The following is a 22,821-nucleotide window of genomic DNA, read 5'->3' on the forward strand; positions in this document are numbered from 1 at the left end:
TTTGCTGTAACAATGCTTCCCGCATGTAAAAACCTGTTTACTTCCCCTTAAATGGCGCCATATTTGTGAGGAAGGTGCATGTGTGGGTTGAGCAGCAGTGTTGAGTTTGTGGGTTGCACCCATGAAAAACACATCTTCTCTGCCACAAATGTGTCACCATTTAAGGGGAAATAAAGAGTTTTTCCAATAGTATAAGATTTAATGTTTGACCAAACACAAATTTCCTCACTTTTTGTGCTAAGATTATTTAGACTCTGTAATTTAGTTATTTGAAAAAAGCTTCACACAGTTCACGTTTTTTGGTAAATTTCTGTGTGAGAACCAGCTGTTATGTTTTCACATTAAAAGCTGATGAGAATATTGATGATAATACACACAATGCTGGGTGGACCGGAGGTTACGTTGTTACAACAAAAAGAAACTGGACTGTCCATGTGTGAACTGTAAAACCATGAGAGGAAACCAGTTTTCAAATCCATATGCAGGCAGATGTCGGGGGTAGATCCTTATGTAGATCCACACATTTAGTGTCTTCAATTTCTCTCCATACCTGGGAGACTGTCGCAGGTTGGATCCTCCTGTCACTGGCTTGATAAGAAGAATTACAAGCTATAAATAAGAATTACGCTCAGAAACACTGACAAAGCCACAAACTGAAATGCATCTTTTTCTCTCTGTTCCTATGAAATATTAAAAGTATAATCAACCACCTGGTCTTAAGGAGGCAGGAGCTAAAATGCTTCTTTTATGGAGTAAAAAACAGGACACTAAACAACCCACAATGAGGAACTTTCATTCTCATTATTTTCCGATATAGAAGGCTGGCGAGCACTTATGTTATTCTGCACCGTCCCACAGCACCTACGTCACTATTTATGTAGGAATTTCTGTATTTTATTATTTTTACCAGCTTCTGATTGGACTCTTAATGTGATGTGACTTCTTGCGTATATAGGCAGCAACAGATTTACAGTTTTATGATGAAGTTTGATGAAGATTGTGATTTCCACCCGCTGTAATGCTGCGCTGAAACAGCACTTGAATGAGAAATCAGTGAAACAAAGAGGACACGTGTTTCCATCCACATGAACAGATTTTTATATCTTTAGAGCAATAAATAGTTCCACTTCTTCCATTTCTCTGCAATTTCAAAAACAAAGTACAAGTAATATATATTTATATACACAGCTAAAATTTTCCATACGTAATTTTTAAAATAATGTCGTCTCTGTTGACACATATTTGACACTTTACTCGTACAATTTTACAAGGACTATTCCAGTCTCTCTTTGCTCTACATTATAAACAAGAAATATGTCCTCTCCAGAAAGCGGTCCAGCAGCTTGGACACGCCCCCCGTCCAACGCCATTGTATAGATGCACACAACACAGACTGTCTTTACACAGGAACAGAATCATCCAACATTTTTTAACTGTACTTGAAGCAGATCTGATGTGCTTTGAATCTTGAAAAATGTTCCCTGTTTGCCTGCTGCAGTCAGACCAGATCTGTTTCTCCAGGTGTTTAAAAAACATCAGACCTTCCATTCCCGATGTAAACCCAGCCACAGACAAACTGAGCAAAGTGAGTACTCGCAATGTTATTTTCATTTAACGGCTGCTATGTACATTCATGTTATAATACAGTTTCATTCAGTGCAGATACTGTAATAAATACCACATGCAAACCGATAGTGGAGAGCAGACCCGGGCAGGAGAAAAAGACCTAATTTAAGCGTTTAAAGGACCATACCTGCTTTTTTTCTGCATGTTCTTAAACTGGATATACTGTAAATTACTTTCACAAGAGTCCCGACGCGGTTTAAGCAGATTTGTGTCCTCCCAGACTGCAAGTTCATGTCTTCACAGACACTTGAATCCTGCTGCAGATAACTAATCAACCACAGTGAGTTTTGTTCTTATCTCTTGCGTGTAAGAATTGACAGCGACCTGACAAAAACGTTGCACCGACGGCCTCCGATGGCAGCAAAGCAATCCAAGAACTAACAAAAAAAGTGGCCTTGAAACACGAGGAAGCAGATTTTGGCCTAACCCTAACCCACAGACACTTGGCACATGGTGGGCAACGGCTCGCCAGGAAGCCAGGACGTTTATATGTCACCGGTTACTGTTTTGGTCCACAAAGACTAAATCTGGGGTTCTCACAGTTTGGGTGACCAAGTGGCAATTTAGAAAGAATTTAGAAAGCACACAGTTTAAGGCAGTGGAGGCAAAATCTAGCAAACACGAGAGAAATCTAATCTGACACGTGCAGGTGAAGTTTGACACAGCAGTCCAGCAGTGTAACTATTATAGGCTGTTTCCAGTCATGCCTGCCATGGGGCGAATAGACAGTAATCAGCCTGTAGTATATATATATATATTAAATATATATATATACTTTTTAAAATTTCTTTTTTTTTTTACTGTGGACCTGTTGTAAAACAAACCCAAACAAACAACTGAAATTTCTATAGTGGAAAGTGAAAAAACAGGAACTTTACAATCATTTCTCTGTTTCTTTTATGTAATTACAGTGGGAATGGTCTGGCCCCTGGGCCTTACATTTAACACCTCTGACTTAGATCCTTGTTAGATGTTACCAGTGATGGATGATTTATCTGCAGCAAGTGTCAAGTTCAATGCAAGTGAAACTTAAACCGAACAGTGGACGTAGGAAGGTAAGAAATCTCGACATGGTAGCGCCGTAACACAAAGTAAATACGGTTTGAAGTTCATAAACATGCAAACGAGGGGTATGGAGCTTTAAGATGGGATGTTTACTGAGGATGTGCTTGGGCATGCACTGAGACTGAGTGAAATGCTGTGTATTCCCTTACGAGGTAGGTTTGATCCAGTGTTCCTCGAGAACTTTGTTTTGATGTTTCTGTGGTGTTTGCCGCTTTAGTCTGGAGTCGACGTGGTCACTGTAAGGCCTTTAGAAAGAGACAAAGTCTTTCTGCAGGTGATTGTAGATGCATGCTATGGCCCTACGGTCCAAAAATTCTTAGCAGCTCAACATGAAGTGTTAATTTCAATGTTGTTTGATAGCAGAGGTGTTGCTTGTTTCCATTAAAAGAGTGAAGAGAGGCTTTGTGATGATTCAGTGTGCAGGCGTGTGTTTGCTTGAGCATGCTGTGGGTTGAGTCAAAGTAATTATCACAGTCTATAATCAAAATATTAGAAGAACTTGTATGTCAGTTACAGAAAATCATTATTGTTTGTTTTTTTTAAATATATTAAAATTAAAAAGGATTGAATACTTCCATAAGATGCCCAAATCAGAAAAGAAATAAAATCTCACATTATAAGCACATAACAAAATTAAAAATGCTAAAAATACAAAACAGCCCAAGGAGTACAGTATGTTAGTAGAAGCTTGCCACACAACAATATTGATAATAATATCAGTAGCACGCTCTAAAAAGTCAAAGGGGTTCTTCAGATTGAAAACAACAGGGAACCCAAGATGGTTCCCTGAGGAACGCCGTCAAACGATTCCAATATGTGACTGTATTCCCACAAACCTCGCACACTAAGGGCGTTACTGTTCTCACGAAGAAGCCCGAATAGCCCGAAGAACCCAGATGAACTTTGGTTTTTAGAGCACACGTTTTGTTAATTCAAACAATTCTGAACCTCAGATTGATGCTGTTGGCCCCACTGAAAATAGAACACACTGTACAGTTAATATCTACAGTTGGTGCATTCACGTCATCACGGGGAGACTAAAAATATGTCGTTAATGTTTGCATTCAGAGGAATTTCCCATCATCCACCAGTTAAACTCTGGCAAATATTTATATGAGGCTGACTAGCAACCAACACTGAAAGTTTCATTTCTAGTCAAAAAATGCAAATGGCTGGTAAAATCGTTCAAGCGGTGGAAGAACTTTCTACCAGCCATCACGGGCCTCCTGCCCTGACATCCGGTGAGACTGATTAAAGGAAGAAAGGAAATACACTTCAATACTGGCATGGTAGATTTGAACTCAAAGTGCAAAAATGTGTAAAAATGAGTTTGTTCAAGAAGATTTCACTCGGTGTGACACGGAAACATGTTCTGCACTTCAGTCCTGTGAGATGTTAGCGAGTCCTTCGAATGAAATTCGGTCCAGGTTTCAGGCTCCTTTGTGTCTTTGTTGGATGAACAAGGCGACGAGCGGCTCAGTCCTTCAGCCAGACTTTTAAAAAATGCAGTAAATGGCTTCGATTTGCTGTTTTGAATGGACACAAATCATTATATTATTGATTTAGACGCTGAACTGTCTTTGTATTCCATGGAGGTCTTTTGTGAACATTATTATTTATACTGTACCATCACTATGTCTGAAGGCACCTTATTCTCTATTTTGCCACACATCAAATGGGATTAAAGTTGATTCACCCTCCGAGTTTTTCACACGCTAACGCAGTTTGGACTGGGTGGGAAATTAACCCTTATTTTCCATTTATCATATTTTCTCAATTGTTTTATATCTTAGTAAAATAATAGAGAGTTTCTAACTACTGCTGAGAACCCAAGTAAGTGCAGAGGTGAATCTGAGATCATCTGGATGAGTAGGTTCTTATTTATTTGAATAAAGCTTGCTCCTTGTTACCAGTGTTTTCTACTCATTACATATGAAAACAGGCGTAGGTGCTGAAGCGCCTTAAATCCAATTTATTTCTGACGGCAGTCAGTCAGAGGGCAACTAGTCTGGTTACAAAACAAAGGCCGGCTGTATCAAGTTTATTGGAAAAACACCCTTTGACCCACTTGTCTGAACCTCAGTAAAGACTAACCTGAGTTGCTATATTTAATTCTATGACTCCGTCACACTGGACTAAAACTGGGACTGCAACCTCCTTATGGGAGGCCACCTGTCTCCAAACAATTGCAGTCCGGTTCAGACTGACTGGTGAAGGCTTGTACAGAGACATGTTAATCAGCCCGAGTCAGCCTGTCCTGATAGGTGTACATATTCTGCATCTCTGGTGGCGGTTGCATTCTGGTTAAGCTCCTACACCCGCGTCATTCTGGAGTTAAATCGTCACTACGTCACTACTTGTGAAGGAATTTCTGAATTTCTGTTTCAAATCAATGAGGTTCGACTGTAAGGATTTCATGTGAACTTCTGTGTCTGTCGATGGCAGCAGATTTGCACTGATCACAAACAGATTGCATGTAAACGCCTCATTCAGTCACAGACTGGCAGCAGATCGATAGCAGACCAACTCGTCATATTGCATTTTTATCGATGTCTCGATGCACCAAAGTTGCGCTGACGATGGCAGCTAGAGACCTGGCCCCCATCTTTGAAACAACCACTTCAAAGGCAACAAGGTCACAAGTGGTGGTGCCACAGTGTCTTTGCCCTAGTGTGACTGAAACATTCTTCCAAGCCTCCTCTTCTGCTAAGTGCCAAAGCTAAAGCAAAGTCTTAACCCTTAAACGTGCCTTTAAAGAGTTGTAACAAAGAGAGCGGGACAAGAGGAAGTTCTGATAGTTTAAAAAATCCAGTCTGATTGTCTAAATCTTGTTTATTACAAATGAAACCTGGCGAGTTTTATTGAATTTCGTTTAACTGTCGTCTTTGGTTTGTTGTGACAAATGACTTCAGTCACTCACTCATGCAGTTAAACACACAATCACACATCATGAGTCTGTTCATAGCTGCCAGCTTTTCAAATCAATAACTTTATGATCACCTGCACGCGATGAGTTTAGGGGATGTCAGTAATTTAAAATAAAAAAAGTACTCTCCTGAAATAATCTAAATAATATCTGTCTGTGCATCTAAAGACCATCACTTGTATTTCTTTTCTTTACGGCTCTGTCTCCTAATCCTGATTTCAAGGATCTTTATCTGAAGATGTTTAACATAATGTAGTGAAGCCTCATCAGTGATCAACGTTCTGCTGTGAAGCAAAACAAAAAGGAACCAACAGAAATGAAACATTTGAAACTTTTGGTACGTTGTGATGAAGCTTGATTATCAGAATTATTAAACGAGTCTTGCGTCAAAATGTTGGTTTCGTAAAGTAAATTCAAGCCTTTAATTTCCCACCCAGTTCTGTTAAGATGATAAGTTAGAGAGAGAGTTACACCTTATTTAACTTAACCTGAACAGTTACATCGCTTTGTTTAGGTACCGCAGCTCTCATCTCCCTGTCCGGCAGCTTTGGGCCCAATCTCCGTCTGTGGCAACGTAGAGGGTCACATACAACATGGAGCATGAAGTACAGCTGAAAGCTGCAGTATTATATTATCTGAGTATATTATAATTTGTGACAAATTCAGGCTTATGCTTTCATATACACTTAATAACAAGGGAGAGCATTCACAGGTTTAGCACAAATGATCAAATAAATCCCCGTTACATGAGGAAATAATTGGGAATTTTTTTAAAGTCCCAATCCAAAACAACAGCGTAGCAGTCCCTGCTGAAACCCTGTAATCCACAGACGCTAAAGGCTTTTAGTTATTTTTGCAAAGGTAAAAAGACACCTGGAGTGTTTGTTATGATGGCTTATTTAAAGGTTTTAGAAAGTTTATTGTCCACCTAGACGGTCAAGTGTTCCGTATTCTTCACTTCTTATGGCCAAATAAATGCTGGATTGGGGCTTTAAATCACAACAACTCCCTCCCCCTGCATATAGAAGTTTAACCACAGTCACACTGACACTTATTAGCTATTGCACAGGTCATGCATGCCTGTCTAAGACACAGAAACTGCACCATATTAACGCTAACCACCTCTGCTTGTCCGTAACGCCTCATGGCTTGTAAATATGTCAACAACCAAAACAAGAGTGCTTTTGTGCGGAAAACAAGGTGGTGTAAGACGACTGTGTTTTTTGGAAAACGCGACCCGGACTCGCTTCGTTCTCCGCTCTCTGTACATTATGTCAGGCGTAATCCTTGGGATATATATTCTCAGGCACTGTTCCCTTCACGTCTGGTCCCTGAACCGTTTTTTTCCACGACAGCACACAAATTCCTACGATGTGGCACGAACACTTCCCCTGTCGATGAAGAACTACAAATATGTCCTCCCAGCTCACCTCTGAAGGGCACTACGGGGGGAAGATGAGGACGTTTTCACCAAGACATCAGGACAATGTGGGTGTTTTTTCTTCATCTTCACGTGACTGAAAACGGCATGATTCACGTTCTGGATGCTTTTCGCTCCGCGAGCAGCTTTTTCTGGGAGGATCTGCTCCCTGTAAGAAGCATCCGTCAGTGTGTGTGCGTCTTTCTACCTGCGGGGGAAGTGGATGTGGAAATAACACAGGCTGAGAAGTTTCCTCTTCCCCGCTCTCACCGTTCTCCTCCTCACCAGGCGTCCGCTTTCATACGGCTGCATTTGTCCTCCCCCTCCTCCACCTCTCCTCCTCCCTCTCCTGCTCACTACCACCCCCCGGCGGCTCACTGCAGGGTGACGCGCCACTGTCCTAGACTTCTGCCTCCTCACACGACCGTGCTGATCCGGCTGACGGGCTTGGATTTGGGGCCGCCCCCTTGGCCTCCCCCCACCCCCGGGGGGTGCGGGGAGAGCGGGGCGGTTGACGGGGGAGGCAAGGGTGAATGCGGCGGGGGAGGCGGGATGGACGAAAGCGGTGGGTACTGGGGGGTATATGATTTCGGAGGCGTCTGGGTGACGAGGCGTGCTGAGGGAGTCTGGGGTGGCGGGGTGGAGAAGATGAAGTGGGTGGAGGGGGAGGCGGACGGGGACGGGCTGAGCGGGGAGTGTGTGTGCACGGCGTGGTTGTGAGAGTGTGTGTGAGCGTGGGGGTGGGGCTGCGAGTGCGAGATGGTCAGCGGGAGCTTGGCCCCTCCACCTGGCCTCCCCGCCGCGGGGTGCGAGTGGAAGAGTCCGTGTGGGGTAATGGGGGTGACAGGGGAGTGCGGGGACAGCGGCGGCGGCGTGGTGAAGCCTGACGCCATGTTGTAGCGCGGGTGCGGAATGATGACATGTTGCATCCTCTGATGCTGCTGGGTATGAGAGGGAGCGCAGCCGGACGGGCCTTGCCGTCGGGGTGCGGAGAACCTGTGCGAGAGGACGTGGTGCTGCGGGACGCTCTGCATGTGGTAGCGGTGATGGTGATGGTAAGGTGGGGGCGGTGTCTGCTGCTGCTGGTGCCCAGTAACACTGACTCCGCCTCCTCCACTGTTGGCGTGGCAATACTGGGCGTGCAACGCTTGGAGCTTGGATTGTGCCCCTGCCGTACCGCCTCCCCCTCCAACTCCTCCCGAGTCCGACTGCCCGAGGTTGGGCGATGGGGAGGGGCATGGGGAAGGGGAGGATGGGTGGGGGATGGGAGGCGCGGGGGCGGGGTAGTGGGGGGGTGATGATATCATCAGGGGACTCGGCGGACCCTGTGGAGGGGGTGAGGTCATCGTCAGGGGACCAGGAACTTTGCCTCTGCGACTGCCGAAGAAATTCCCTAGTCGGCCTCCGCCAGTCGGTCCGCCCCCTGCCGGCATCCCTCCGCCGCCCCCAACCCCTCCCCCGCTCGCGAGTGGGGAGGTGGTGACCCCTCCCTGGTTGTGACAGAGCCCCGGCCCACCCCCCACCCCCGTACCGGGGCTCTGAGTAGGGCGGTGTGGCCGGTAGGCTGCTGGAGATGTAGGAACCATGATAGGGCTGTAGGAAAGACCTCCATCAGGCAGAGGGCGCTGCTGGTGAGGCCGGGGGCTGCTAATAATGGAACCCTGAGAAGAAAAGAAGACGAGTTTAACATACTGGGTCAGCATTTACCTCAGATTCTCACAGACCATCTCATCTTTCTGATGGAAAAAAAAACCTTGACATGAATCATGCAGATTTTAGGACAAACGTGCAGAAGAATCACTGAAGAGGTTAAAAAACAGACGATAGAAATGCACACACTGAGCTCCTGAAGGTAACGTGTCTGTAACCTGCTTTTCTGCCACAGAGGAAAGTAATTATTGATGACTGAAAGATAGATCACGAAGGCCTGCCAATCAAAGTAGCCATGCACCAGATAATTGAAGTGTTAAGACGTAACAAAATCCAAAGGGACGAGCGTCTAAAGAGCCTCAAGTGGCCAATAGAGGAACAGCAGTTTTGCGTCTTCTCTTCAGTCTTGTAATCCCAAGGATGGAAGCTCCCTGAACTCGAAGCTCTGACCATGATATTCTGGCTCACAAAGCTGTCAGTCATCCTTAAATCAGCTGACTAAGGTGGACTGATTCCAACAAGTGATTGAATTATTTAAACATTTTCAAATATGCCTTATAGGAGCAACTTTACACTTACGTTACTTTACATTTTATTCTTCACTTCATGTTTTACTTATTTCACAGAAAAGGCCTCAGTGCTCAAGAGAACTTTAGAGAAAGGCTGACCCGTCCTATTTTGAGGCTAACACGGTGGCTAAACTCTGAAATGAAAAAGGGTCATGAATACAATTGAAGCCATGTTTCAGCGCTCACGTCATACGTGCATAAATATTTTCACAAACACAAGTTATGAATCAGACAAACATGCATCAGCAGGGTGTGTGACAGACAGCATGCTGGGAAGTCGTGTCCCGCCCAACTTACTTCGATGGTACTGTCCAGTGACCCCACACTGTTCCTACGACCCCGCTTCCCTGTCACCCAATCAGAACGAGGCAGGTTAAAACGTGGTTGCACATGCATTCTTCACTCAGTGTAAACACAGTTTTTTCCACTCTTTGATCTGTATGATGTCATGAAAAGGGAATACCCTTATATGGTCATCACCTACACCTTCTTCCTGCTGTTCAAACTTTTTATTAATGAGGCTGACCAACCTGATATTTACATACTTATGCATCAGTGCTAATTAACAGAAGGCTGTATTACTTGTATTGGCTGATTAAATCACAGCAGTAAAGCACACAGTTTCCACAGTAACTTTTTGCATTTTCATGCTGTAGTTCCTACAGTTATCCAGCAGGGGGAGACAGAGCACCACAGCATCACATCAAACTTCCATCTTACAGGCATTTTACCATTTTAGATTTCATCAGTTGCATAAGAGCACAGGTTTGCTCTGACTCGATACATCATACTAAAAACCTGGAGCTGCAGAACTTCTGTCGCAGAACAGGCAGAGCGAAAACCACACACACACACTCAAAAAAATGAATGAGGTGGATTGTTCAGTGTATATTAATGAGGTCTTACTACATTAGTTTTAGTTTGTATATGTGTACATATAGTATGTATATTTACAGTACAGTATGTTGTGTTTGTTGACATATTTTCAGGTGGAAGCAGAATATGTGAGGATTACTACTGCTGCACATGTTCCAAGGCTTTTTACACAACTTGACCAATACACTGACCAGCTCATAAAAGTCTTCAAGAAAAAAGGAGGCGTTGCAGGGAAGAAAATTAGACAAACTTTGGCCCCAGCCACACAGGTGCGTTATTCTGTTGGTAGCAAAATATTATGGCTAATAAGATCATTTTCAAATTTAAACAGCTAGTGTATGGTAGCTGCACAGTGCACTTACATTTATATTAAGCAAGACAAAGTTTGGTACTCAAAACGTTGGAAAATTTAAATTACCTAAACATATGTAAAATCTGATCCCTTGATTTAGGTTAAACCAGAAGTGAATGTTTTTATGTTATGTTTTGAATGCAAAAAAGATGATGTATTAGTTTGTCTTTACCTCCATTATGGACATATATAATGTGGTGGAAACCCTGCCCAACAGGTTAACTATTCATGTCCATGTGATGATTAGTTGGTCTTGTGTACATGTCTATCTGTGCAGTGGATATGTCATTCATTTTGCGTATAATGTGAGTTTGTGTCATCCTAAAGTATATCTGTTTTCTCTTCCTGTATCTCTGCCACTCTCTACAGAAGGAAACCATTGAAAAGGGGAGGGAGTGTGTCCTCGGGGCACTACCTTTTTACCTGAATGAAGACCCAAGCATCCTCTTCAAAGAATAATTGGTTGGTAATTTTAGTTTAGTTTTTTATCTGTATTAAACCAAATTTTGAATAACTAATGTTGTTGCATGTTGTAATGTTGTTGTTGTTGTAATTTGCATGGAACCTGTTTAAATGTTTTGGGAAATCTTCTTGTATACCCAAACTATTTCTATTTATCGTTGAATCTGTAGTCTGAAATAGTGGCGCACTGGGGTGCATGTTCCTAATATTGTGTTTACGTCATTAAAGGGTAGCTTTGGCCCTTTTTCTTTCTTTTTTTAAAACTGGATGCCATTTTTCTATGTTTTTGTGTCTAAGCTACAGCTGTTCAGAGGGAGCTGGAACAAATTACCCTTGCTATCTTTACCATCGAAAGAGCTGATGCCAGCACTCCTCCAGCCGATGTGGGTATAACCATCTAGTGTGTCCTGCATGACCTGGAAGACCTGGCCTCTGCATGTGCACTCTTAATGGGTGGGATATATGCACTGAATCTCAGTTAACCTCAAGACTGAAAGCTTTCTTTGAAGTACTTCAGAAGCTCTTCCTTCATCTGTATGTCAGCAGACTCTTGACCAAGGTACAGATGCTCAAGAATACACTGAATGAATAAGCCAACCTTTAATTTGGATGATGAATGTTCTGTCAGATGGACAGAAGTTTTTCGGAGGCTGAATGGGAATAAAATGGTAATTTGTAAATGACAGATAACGGGAAAATTACATTTAAGAGAAATTTAGAACATTTTGAAAAGTTTGTAAACTACTACAATTTGAGAGATTTTACTGTTGTGGGGGGGCTAGTAAGAGACAATCAAAAGTATTGAGATTTAAAGGATTTAATTGAGAGATGATACTGCACCAGAAATGTTGAAGGGTGGTGTGTATATTAGCGTTCAAGGCATATTGTTATGAGGTGGAAATATGTTCATATTCAGTTTGTGTTACATTGTGTGCATTGTAAAGGTAATTGCAATACATACTAAAATTAAGGGTAAGTTAGGAGGTTGATCTGATATCCTCGTGTTGGTGTTGTTCCCAGATCATCATACTAAATGTTGTTCCAGGATCAACATTGCAAGTGACCAATCAGAATGTTGTGACGTCATACTTTTGCGACTTCGGGAAAAACCGGCGTAAAACAAAAAACTGTACTTAAGCTGCGTGAAACCGCCTCTGTCCGCCGATCAACTGACCCTGACCGTAACCCTTTAATAAACAGTAAGCAGAATTGATATTGTCCTTGCAACATTGGAATTTCATAAATGCACGAATGGCTTGGCGCGCAAAAGAATAACGTCACAACAATGTGATTGGTCACTTGCAATGTTGAACCTGGAACAACATTTTCATGATGGTCTGGGAACAACACCAACACGAGGATATCAGATCATCCAAGTTGGGAATGCAGGATGAATGTATATTTTGTGGACTTTTAAAGATGAACAATTGTTTCCATGTTAAAATGTTTACATCTGAAGTTTTTTGCCCAAACACTGGTAAAATAAACATTGACAGTGGCGAGTGTTAAATGGTTACTGCTGTGCTGTTGCAAAAAAACTGAACGCTGACAAGCTGTTTTATTGTTAGACCATAATGTTGGCATGTTTTGTTAAAGTTTTATTTGGGATGGTGATGTAATTTTCTTTGATTGCTAATATCAGTGGACTATTTATTATTATTATTATTATTATTATTATTATTATTATTATTATTATTATTATTATTGTTGTTACATAAATTTTTTTTAAATTGTGGCTGTTGAGGTGGACACTTCACTTTGCATTGTTAAAGGAAAGCACTTCATTGGCATTGTGTTACTGGACTGACCCTAAGCAATCATTGCAAATAGCAACTTTGCTATCCATTTTAGACACTAAAAGAAAAAAACACTCACAGACCTTACTAGCATCACATGTGCATAACTCAAGTGTCATCTTATCAATGTGTTATGTGATCTTCAATGCGTTTTTTTTTCTTCTTCTATTTCTGGTAGATACAGACATTTAATTTAAAGTCTTGATGTTGCATCTGTCTACATACTGTTAATTACTAACCCTAATGAGCTGTTGTGTTTTATTTTGGACTGGATTTACACAAATGCTCACTGAATGTGTTGGCAATAAAAGAAATTTTAAAAAATAAGTTGGATGTACTTAATTCATTTGTGTGGAACCTGTTGACAAAATAGATTTATGTAAAACTAATTAATAAAGCACAAGGTGGCTGAAAATATAATATTTGAATTAATCTAACTTAAATTTAACATTTTACTGCCACAAATAAGAAATGTGTTGAAGTAACTAAACTATCTAACCTGAAAATATATCATCTATGTTCATACAACATAACTTGATTTAGTTAGTCTTAAATATGTCTTGTTAATCTTAAGTAGTTTTTTTTAAATTAGATGAACTAAAGATTTTTGCTTTAAACTAACATAATTCAATTTCGTGGAACCTGTTGACAAAATTTTAATTAAAGTCAACGTTTCATTTTTTTGAGTGCATCTGTAACATGTGAACAAGGTGAGCCTCGCATCGTACACCTGTCCTCACCTGTCTCTGAGAGGTCTCTGAGCGACGAGCTGAGTGCCGTGCGCTTGAGTCCGTCCACTGTTGCGTACGTGTCGTCGAGGCTCGGCCTTCCCAGGGTACCGTTCACCACCTCACTCTTTAAGGTTCCTCCACCGCTGTTTGCCCCGCCTCCTTGAGTGCCCATGCCTCCCGGTCCTCCCCCTGTCAACACGCCAGGACGCATGACGCCTTTCTGCTTCTCGAGCTCAGCTGAAAGGAAAAAAGAAAATCAGGAAAGCTGTCATTAACGACAACTCGCTGGATCGCTGTTCACTGCAGATTTGGAATCTACTGCTGGTGAAGTCAGGCGTGGAAGCTTGAAAGGCAACACATGCAGGTTAAACAATGCATTTATAACACTGAAATATTTGAATTTGCACATAAATAACTGAATTATAAGGCTGGAGCCACAGTGTCAGCAGTAAATTTCACCCATCTATTTTCTGCCCCTTATCTTGGGGTGTGGGCAGGCCTAAGCAGAGATGCTCTCCCTGTCAGACACCAGAGTGCTCTCAGCTGGACATGCCTGACACCCCTCACCTAGGACGCGTGGAGGAGGAATTCGATGTGTAGAAGGAGCAGCTCTCTCCTAAATAGCCGAGCTCCTCACACTGCCTCTAATTAAGAACCCAGAAGTACGCCACTCATATTCTTCTGCTCACTAGCCGCAGCTTGAGTCCACAGACGAAGGTCTGAATGTAGATCGATCGGTAAACCGATAGCTCAGCTACCTCTTCACCACAACAGGCAGGTACAGCATCGCTGCAGACACCACACCAATCAATTTGTCAATTTCCTGCTCCCTTCCTCTCTCAGTAGTGAACAAGATTGAGATACTTGAGCTCTTCCTCATCCTGGGGGAGCAACTCATTCCTTGGTTGCTGAAACCAGCAGCAAAAGAACTTCAGAAACCCCAAGGACGGTCCACGCTGATACTGGGAGGTGTTGTACTCGCAGACATATGGATGCTAAAATGCTAAGATGAGTTGACAGATATAATTGTTTGGCTGTTAATATATGTGAGCAGCCTGCCAAAGTGAAGTCTGTGTGTGGGAAGTTCTTCATGTACCGTGACTGCTGGCAACCGGCCTGAACTCTAATGGTATAACAATTGATGTATTATTAGCTGCAGTGAGCACAAATCCAGAAGAGAAAAGAAATGAGAAAACAGATTCTGAAAATAGTCTTCCTCCAACGGCACACCCTGTCCTAAGCCCCGCCCACAGTGCATACTCCAAATCAGCTCATGTGAAACCCCGCTCTCCAGACTCAAAGCTCTACTGGAACTCCTCCGCTGTGTATGAAAACACCTGTGATTGGCCAAGGTTTGTCTAAAGCCTGTGAGCAGAGCCCAGACGAGGTGCAGAAAAATGGTTATTTAAAAAAAAAAAAAAAAGAATTGTCCAATGAAGCGACTTTAATTAAATAGTTATTTGTACCTGTGCAGCAGACACGCTCAGAGTAAAGTATCTGGTTCTGTCCCTGTAACGATCACCATTAACAGCTACAACCACGTCCACCACAACCTTTGTGTCCACTGCTGGTTTCAGTACTGCTTTGTGTAATTATCCTTCATTTAAGGTCCCACTGAGCCTCCCACTGCTGTGACAGGAACACTTACACTCCACCCTGTACTTCTCCATTTCCTGGACCTCTGCGATGCTCTCTCGGAGGTCAGAGGTGAAGCGTGCCCGGTCCTGCTGGCTCGGAGCGTTGAAGACGATCAGAACCTTCCTCTCTCCTCCGGGGTTCGCGGACGTCAGCCGGATACCGTGAGGATAATCTGAGTGAAACACAACACAAAGACATTCAACCTCATTAGTCCTCTGATCTCTGGAGGGTTGGGGGTTAGAAAGATGATTGTTGATTAACTTGAACTATAATAGTTTCCTAAAAAGTAAAAGGACCCCCAAATTTTGCAAACACCAGCCACTAGATGATTGTTAGCATTTGGTGCACCTGTCAGCAACATCCGGTTAGATTTGCGTCATGCTAGTGTAGCTCAAATGGTCTCAAAGTATTTAAAGAGGACATTTTGCCACGCCCTCTATTTTCGCTCTCCTCCTTTATGTTTGATTACATGATTGGTGGTGCGTACCCTGGAGCTGGGACGGAGTGCCACCAGCTGCAGCTGTTTCAGCCCAGCTCACCAGCACAATGTCATCTCTGCATCAGCAGTCAGTCCTGGTTCGGCCGTCTGTTGTTATCTCTGCTCCTGAGAATTCTGTTTAATCGCTCATGTTTCCCTTTGTCTGCACTTCTTTTGGTTCACCCACCTCCAGTTTCCAGACCTGCTTTGTCCTTTCGATGCTCTTCCCTGCTTCATTCTAACCCGAGCCCCAGCTTTGGTCTCAGTCTCAGGCTCTCACTTACAAATCCAAGCCTAACTCCCAGTTTTCCACCCTCCATTTCTAGCTCCTTGGTATTTTCTCTGCTAAGCTAACACCAGCCCAGCTCCTCACAGGCTCTTTGTCAGCTTCCTTGCCGTGTCTAATAAACTGTCAGTAACCTGTTTGGGGTTCAGACTGCCTCTTTGTCACGTTTTTTTGTGATATTTTTTTTCTGGTGTTGATAAATGGTCAAAATATGTAAAAGAGAGAGTGATTCAAATGAAAAAGAAAATACCTGCAACTCAAATCTGAAGTGATGATCGTGGAGGCAAGAAAGACGCTGCTGCACGCCTGTGTGCTTCAGGGGGAGCAGAGTGTCTTTTCTTGTTTTTTTGGATGTGGATATTTTTTGGAGACACAGTGGAGAGGCAGGTTACATGGCCTGCTGTGAACAGAACTCAGTGGCTGCAGTATAACATAAATAAGGTTTCCCTGCAGAGCTGAGAATAGGAATATAACTCTGATGAAGAGCACAGTAACGCTCCCTGAAAGAGGAGTTCATAGTGGGAGTCTAATCTAAGGGACATCCAGAAGGATGGATCCATTCAATTTTTTTAAAGGGCTCGTTTTGCACTGATTTCCTTCCCTCAAATCCTTCCTCACATCTCCAAGCTCTGCAAATCAAACAGATGTAATGTACGCCTCAACGTGTATGGATGGAAAGCCGGAGGCAGACATGCATTAAAAGGAGGAGCTGGGGTGGAGGTGGGTTCCAAAGTGGCTTGCAGATGTGCAGCAACTGTATGCATTAAAGCGCGTTTTATGTTGTATTGTTTTATCTGCTTGGATTGACAGTTGTACAGACCCTTTGTTCAGTAATGAAACTGAAGTAATTTAACAGCCTGTACTTTGAAAATAATGAATTGGTATTTGGAGCAATCTGTGTTATTTCAATTTCATCAGAAAACAGTGTGCTGATCTCTGAGCCTCACCCCTCCTCACGGGCGGCATTAATCTGATTGAGAAAATAAGATTTGTGTACACGCACACACAAATCTTCCTACCTGCCTCCCACGCGACGTGCGCACACACAAACACACGCACCCACGCGGCTGATGCATGACTGTGCTGATGAATCACATGGGACAATCTGTCCTGGTCTCAGTCATCAGCGCCCAAGACCCATTTAGCTCCAACTGGAGAACCAGAACTGTCAGCAACAAAAAGCACCAAGTGAACGAGCTCTGAGGCGACACTGGAACAACCGACATATACGTGACACAATGTAATGTGATGCAATCCAGTCAAATACAGCGTAAGGAACAGAAGACAGCTCAAAATATTATCATCTCTGTCTCACGAAACCTACAGCCAACAGTCTTCTTTCTTTTTCAGAAGGCTGCCAAAGTTTAGTTTTAGCCATGATGATGCTGAGAAATAAAAATAGGAAATCTTTATATCATGTGTTTATTGAGACTAGGATGTCATGGCTGTGAATCAGTTACCTTAATGTTCATCACAGCAGCTCATGAGACTGTCCAGTCCTGCTTTATGGCTGGAAATATGATGTGAGAGCAAACCAAGAATCATCAGCTTTCTTACAGCTTTGGTTTGATTACTCCCCCTGGATATTCTTCTTGTCTAGTACGGCTTTAAACTGATAGCTTGTTGTTGTTAAAGAACCTTTCACTCTGAAACCTAAACTGAATTAAAACGAAATAAAAACAGAAGCTAAAGAAAATGAAAACCCTGGAACTCTATTCTTCACATCTCTGGTATGGAACAGTTGGTTAAGTTAAGGAAAAGATTCAAATAGACTCTAACATAATGCTGACCACAGGTTTGAAAGCAAATGTCTCACATGATCACAAATATTTGTCTGTGTAAAGAGCTCCTTTACCTCTGTGAACCATACAAATGGCTGTTTGTGCCATGATTAGTAGCACTGCCGGACACATCACAGTGGTCTGCCACAAGAAACACACTGCAAAGACCCACACCACTGCCAGGTGAGAGCAGAAGAGATGAGAAAGCCGAGCATTGAGAATGCGGCTAAACCTGTGACTCTGCAGAGGTTGTTTCAGAGTTAATGTGAGTGTGTGGAGCAGGCTTCATCCATGTGTGCCGGCACAGTCTCAGAGATAATCTTATGGCTCCCTACAGGTATGTAATGTCCCTGTTAGGTAAGCCACGAGTTTGTGGGCGGCTCTGCTACATAATAAACAACCTCTTTCTGAATTTGGGAGCTGAACTCTCTCTCTGAGCGAGGCTTCCTGTTAACAGGTGCTCAGGCAGATCTGAAACGCCAACAGCTCCAATCTGCTGCATGCAACTGAGAGCCAATTCATCTCTGAAGAAGTAGAGTCTTGGAAAACATGCACACTTGTGTCAGGAATGACAGGAGATTGCATAATCGTGAGCTGTGCAGAGGCGCAGTCTGATTTTACCCAAGCAACACAGGAGGATTTCTATTATATCAGGAATGCTCCCGAGAGCGAATGAAGCTCTGTGGAGCTGTGGGATACACAATGGCATTTTGGGGGGGGTAATCTTTTTTTTCTTCTGATGACGTCATGGCAACAGCCACGGTAAAGCCTCCATGATGTGAGGCATACAGCCTCCTCAGAGCATCACCTTCAACCACCACCAGCAGCTGCTTCTTATACACAAATGTTTCTGCTGTGGTTTCACAGACACTCCCACTGTCTCGTTAGATTTTTTATTTTTAACAAGGTACAACAGCCGTCTCCTTTTGTAAATCCTTAATGGACCAATCGGTATGCATTAGCATGAGTTATCTTCTAATGCTGCGGAGGAAGGACTGCTCAGTGACATTTGACAGACTGGATAGTTAAAGCTTACATGTTATGGACCTCATTTATTTTAGCGTCTTTGAGCAAATGTGATGCTGGGGTATGAAATTAAAGTACACTAATATTTTGTTTATTTAGATGTTGCATGAAATTGCTAGGCAGGTTAACTATACCGGTTGGTGGTACTGTGGTAATGTTTAGTAATGCACTCTGTGGGACTGGTGCAGAGCAGCTGTGGTGTTCATGGTCAGTGACACCACAGCTGCTTTGATGCTTACCCTAATCAAAACAAATAGACGCCTCAAGGTGCTTCATATTGTATGTAAAGACCCAACATTAGCACAGAGAAAACCCCAGCAATCAGATGAGCAAGCACTTGATGACAATAGAAAGGAAAAACTCCCTTTTGACAGGAAGAAACCTTTGGCAGCCATCTGTGACAGTTGGGGGTGATGGAGGAAAACGGGACAAAACAGAGTGGAATAAAAGCCACGAGAGTCTGTGTAATATCTGTTTGGATGTTGCTGAAATCAGTTGGTTAGATGCCCTTTGAAGAGTACTTTACTCTTTTCCTTTTGTACTCTGATTACAGTTCAGCATCTGTACTTTTTCTCATGTAGTTCAGTAAAAAAGTTGAATCAGTACTTCAACCTTCATCAGAATATTTGTCAGGACAAGTACCTGCACTTTTATATGAGTGTTTATTTTGGCCACCTCTGTCAAACAGGGTTAATGTCGTAAAGTGGCACATTTTAATCCAAACAATCTTTTCTTGACCAAATCGAGTGTTTTTTACTGTCTAATCATAACTACTGACTGAAAGCAGAAATAAGAGACTGACCACAGTGGTTTAGCTGTTATGGCTGTGATTTATGTTACAGTGTTCTCTGTAAAACAGGACTACTGTCCCTCAGACCAATACTGTAGCAGCCTGTACGACAGAGAGAGTCACCAAAGGATGCTCGGTGTGCAGCTGGACACCTCTGGGGCTGAATACATCCAAACACTGTAAAATATCCAACCTTATACAAAGAAAGAAAGAAAGACATTTAAAGCCTGACACAAAAAGCTGTGAGGTGGGTTACTTTTTATAACTCGGATATCTGGTTACTGGAGTTATGGGTGCAGCAGCTTACACTGACAGACTTCCTCACTGTCATGAACCTTTCCGTCCATCTTCGTGCAGTTGGTCTCCTCTGGAAAATAGTTTAATGTAGTTTTCTTACAAATAATACGGCTTACAGTGTCACCTATTAGCTCGTTTACTGTTTGCACACTTTTAATTCGAAGATGAAAACTGCCGGCTCCAACAATAAATAAATAAATAAACAACACGGCAGGTAGCAAAATGCTAGCACTGGGGATTCAAAATGTTCAAAAAGTGTGAGACACATGGTTGATTCCATAATCTGAGGACATCAGGAAACCCCAGTGCACGCGCGTGAGACACGGTGTGGATTTGTGCCCTTTTAACTGCACCCAGCAGTGGTGGTGGTGTAGGCACTTCTAGGTGCTTCTACATCACTTAGCTGTTAAGATCCATTTAATGGCTTCAAATGAGACTTTAGTTTTGTGTCAGCTGAGATTTTGTGGGAGGTTCTGCATCGTTTCACGTACATATTTATACATACAGGCTCTTTGAGAGAAAGGGGTGGGTATGTAATTTCAGAGCCGAACTCTCTCTCTGAGTGAGAGATCCTGTTAACAGGCGCTCAGGCAGATTTGAAACACCTCCAACTCCAATCTGCTGCGTGGAGCTGAGAGCCAATTCATCTCTGCTGAAGAAGCAGAGGCTTGGAAACCACACACGCCCACACACACAAACAAACATAACTCTATAGGACTGTGTTAACGTTGTTATTGAAAAATGTTTTGAGAAACGTTGTCAAGCAGCCTCGTTTTCAGGTTGACAGACGTATATTTAGGAAATCCTGTGATGTGCTTCCACCGTTCCTTTCAAACACGGCTTGTGTTGTTGGTGCTGTGCTGACTGACGGTGTCTGTCTTTTAAAGAAACGGCTGTAATTGGAAAAGGAAGTAAAATAATCTTTTGCCAAGTGATTATTAACAGATTGTTGAGAATATTTCCAACTAGGACAGAACCTCCAATTTTTGTTTTTTATATGAAATCCAAGAGAAAGTGTCCTGCTCGTACCAAACGAAGGCACGTGACGTGAAAAACACAGCCTGTCGTGTAAATGTTGGTCAAGCTTTTACAAAGGAGCTGCAGTTTTAATTATTAACCCACTGAATGCATAAGAAATAAGAACATGTTCTTTTGTGTTTTGACTGCCATATCTAAGCCATTATTAACTTTCAGGTAAGTTAATGTATTTAATGTTTCCCCTTTTTCGACTCGCTGACATGTATAATATGTATTACCCACCTGACGGCTGTGTCTGGATGTTTTATGGCACCAAACTGCAAAAACTCACCTTCACAAGTCCAAAGGATGAGAGAGATGTAACCTAAAGACGGCATTTGTGGCTGGTTGGTTCAACACTTGTGAAATGCCCCAACAGACACCAGATGTATTGTGATAATGTTAAAGACGGATCCTGATGAATTCCCGTGACTCCGACATTTGGGACGGTTTTTATTTGAAGCATCGCAGACATGCTGAGTGACACAGGCACCTCGCAGGGTGACGTCTCGTCTCCTTAAACCCTCCTTGTGGATATGCTGTTACCAGATCGCTACACGTAGCTACGCTGCAGCTTTCCGTCCCCTCAGACTGTACACACAGCAGCTGTACAGCCCTTGAGTACTAACTCTGCATCTGTTAAACCTCTGTGAACCTCCTTTACATTCTGCCATGAGTACAGCGATAACACAATGACAACCTGCAGCCGTGTAGCCTCGTCCGTTAGCATGGACGGAGAGTCTGACATTATGATCAAAGAAATCAAGAAAGCTTCATTTTGAACTCAGCTGGTATTTTACTGTAGCTGATACCTCCAATATAAGGAAATGGAGGCACATTAGTTTAGACTTTCCACATTTTTTAACGTTTTCAGTTCCCATATTCATAACTTTTATTTTTATTTCTTAAAACATGAAGTTAACTAGGAGGTATTTGCTTACTGAAGCAACTAACACTTTCTCCATTTCCCCTGCAATCAGCGATACCAAATTACATAGGACGTTCTTGGAAAGAGACCTGCAATTATGTGAAAAGCTGCCACAAAATTAGCAGGAAGTTGCAGGACTTGTAAATTAAACCGTTGTAATTCTACAGAGATTCAGCATGTTCAGATTCAGAGTTTCTCATAAAGAACAAAGTATTTGAGTAGCTCGACAACAGCAGCATCTTTTTCAGTGGGATGTCAAAAATATGCTTGGAAATATCCTTAAATCGAGCAAAGCCCTGAGAAGTGAGCTGGCAAATCCATACAGACAACACGTGTGCAGCAATCAGGGTATTCATATATTTACAGCACCATGTGTTTCATGCATGTGTGACTGTTTTCAGTGCGCCTGCTGACTGCTGGGTAAAAATAGAGTCAAGCAAGTACAAAAAAGAAAAGGAGACATAGAGACTAAAACGAGAGAGGCGGAGGAAGATGGATGAGAGGAGGCAGCAGAGAGCAGTACTTACAGGTGTTTTGGAAAGTGTGGACCTGCATGTCGACCAGAGGAAACGATTGTCTGAAGCTGTACGTCACAGAAGTCTTCTTCTTTTGGAAGATCTTTGTCACCTGAGGAGGAGGAATTAAAATAAGGGAAAAGAAGGTAAAGAAGTCCTGCGTGAAAATACACACAAACACCAAAACACCGACAGGTACTGTGTCGAAAACAAGCAGATGTGCATCTGTAAAAAAGTTTAAAAAAGAAACAAGTGAAAAGAGAATATAATTAAAATCTCTCCGTGGGAAGCTCCTGGTGACTGCAGACACAAAACACTGTCTTCCCTCAGAGAGTTCAAACCATAACCAGCGAGTGAAGACTAAACGAATCAGCGAGTGGAGAAAAACGAAGGTCAAAGGTCGAAATCTAAACCAAGCTCTCCCAGCTGATAAACATGGGGCCTGTCTCAATGTGCGTACTTGTGTTCTCGTGTACTCGTGATACGGCATCAGTCGGAGACCAAGTACTGTTCCAATTCGAAGTACGCATCAAGCCGAGAACGCGAAAAAGTCCCGGATGTGTTCTCCGCCCGTTTTATCGAGCATGCATCG

General features: G+C 42.8%; 1 protein-coding gene and 1 long non-coding RNA gene across 2 annotated transcripts in view; one reads left to right on the forward strand and one right to left on the reverse strand.

Moving 5' to 3' along the window:
- Positions 1-7,453: 7,453 nt before the first annotated feature.
- LOC146645897 (IQ motif and SEC7 domain-containing protein 1-like) overlaps positions 7,454-22,821 on the reverse strand; it is a 63,901-nt gene continuing 48,533 nt past the window's right edge. Inside the window, exons 12-16 of the mRNA XM_085394199.1 lie at positions 22,242-22,341; positions 15,122-15,283; positions 13,483-13,710; positions 9,554-9,603; positions 7,454-8,698 (exon numbers count right to left, since the gene is read on the reverse strand). Coding sequence (XP_085250325.1) covers positions 7,454-8,698; positions 9,554-9,603; positions 13,483-13,710; positions 15,122-15,283; positions 22,242-22,341 — 1,785 coding nt within the window. The remainder of the gene's footprint in view (positions 8,699-9,553; positions 9,604-13,482; positions 13,711-15,121; positions 15,284-22,241; positions 22,342-22,821) is intronic.
- Positions 10,252-12,385, forward strand: LOC146645898 (uncharacterized). Its single transcript, XR_014909007.1, has 3 exons — positions 10,252-10,401; positions 10,854-10,946; positions 11,244-12,385. It is a non-coding gene; the product is annotated as an uncharacterized LOC146645898 (long non-coding RNA).

The sequence above is a fragment of the Rhamphochromis longiceps genome, linkage group LG20 (genome assembly GCF_057381845.1).
Source record: "Rhamphochromis longiceps isolate RC_006_pf linkage group LG20, R_longiceps_female_GT1.1, whole genome shotgun sequence".
NCBI lineage: Eukaryota > Metazoa > Chordata > Actinopteri > Cichliformes > Cichlidae > Rhamphochromis > Rhamphochromis longiceps.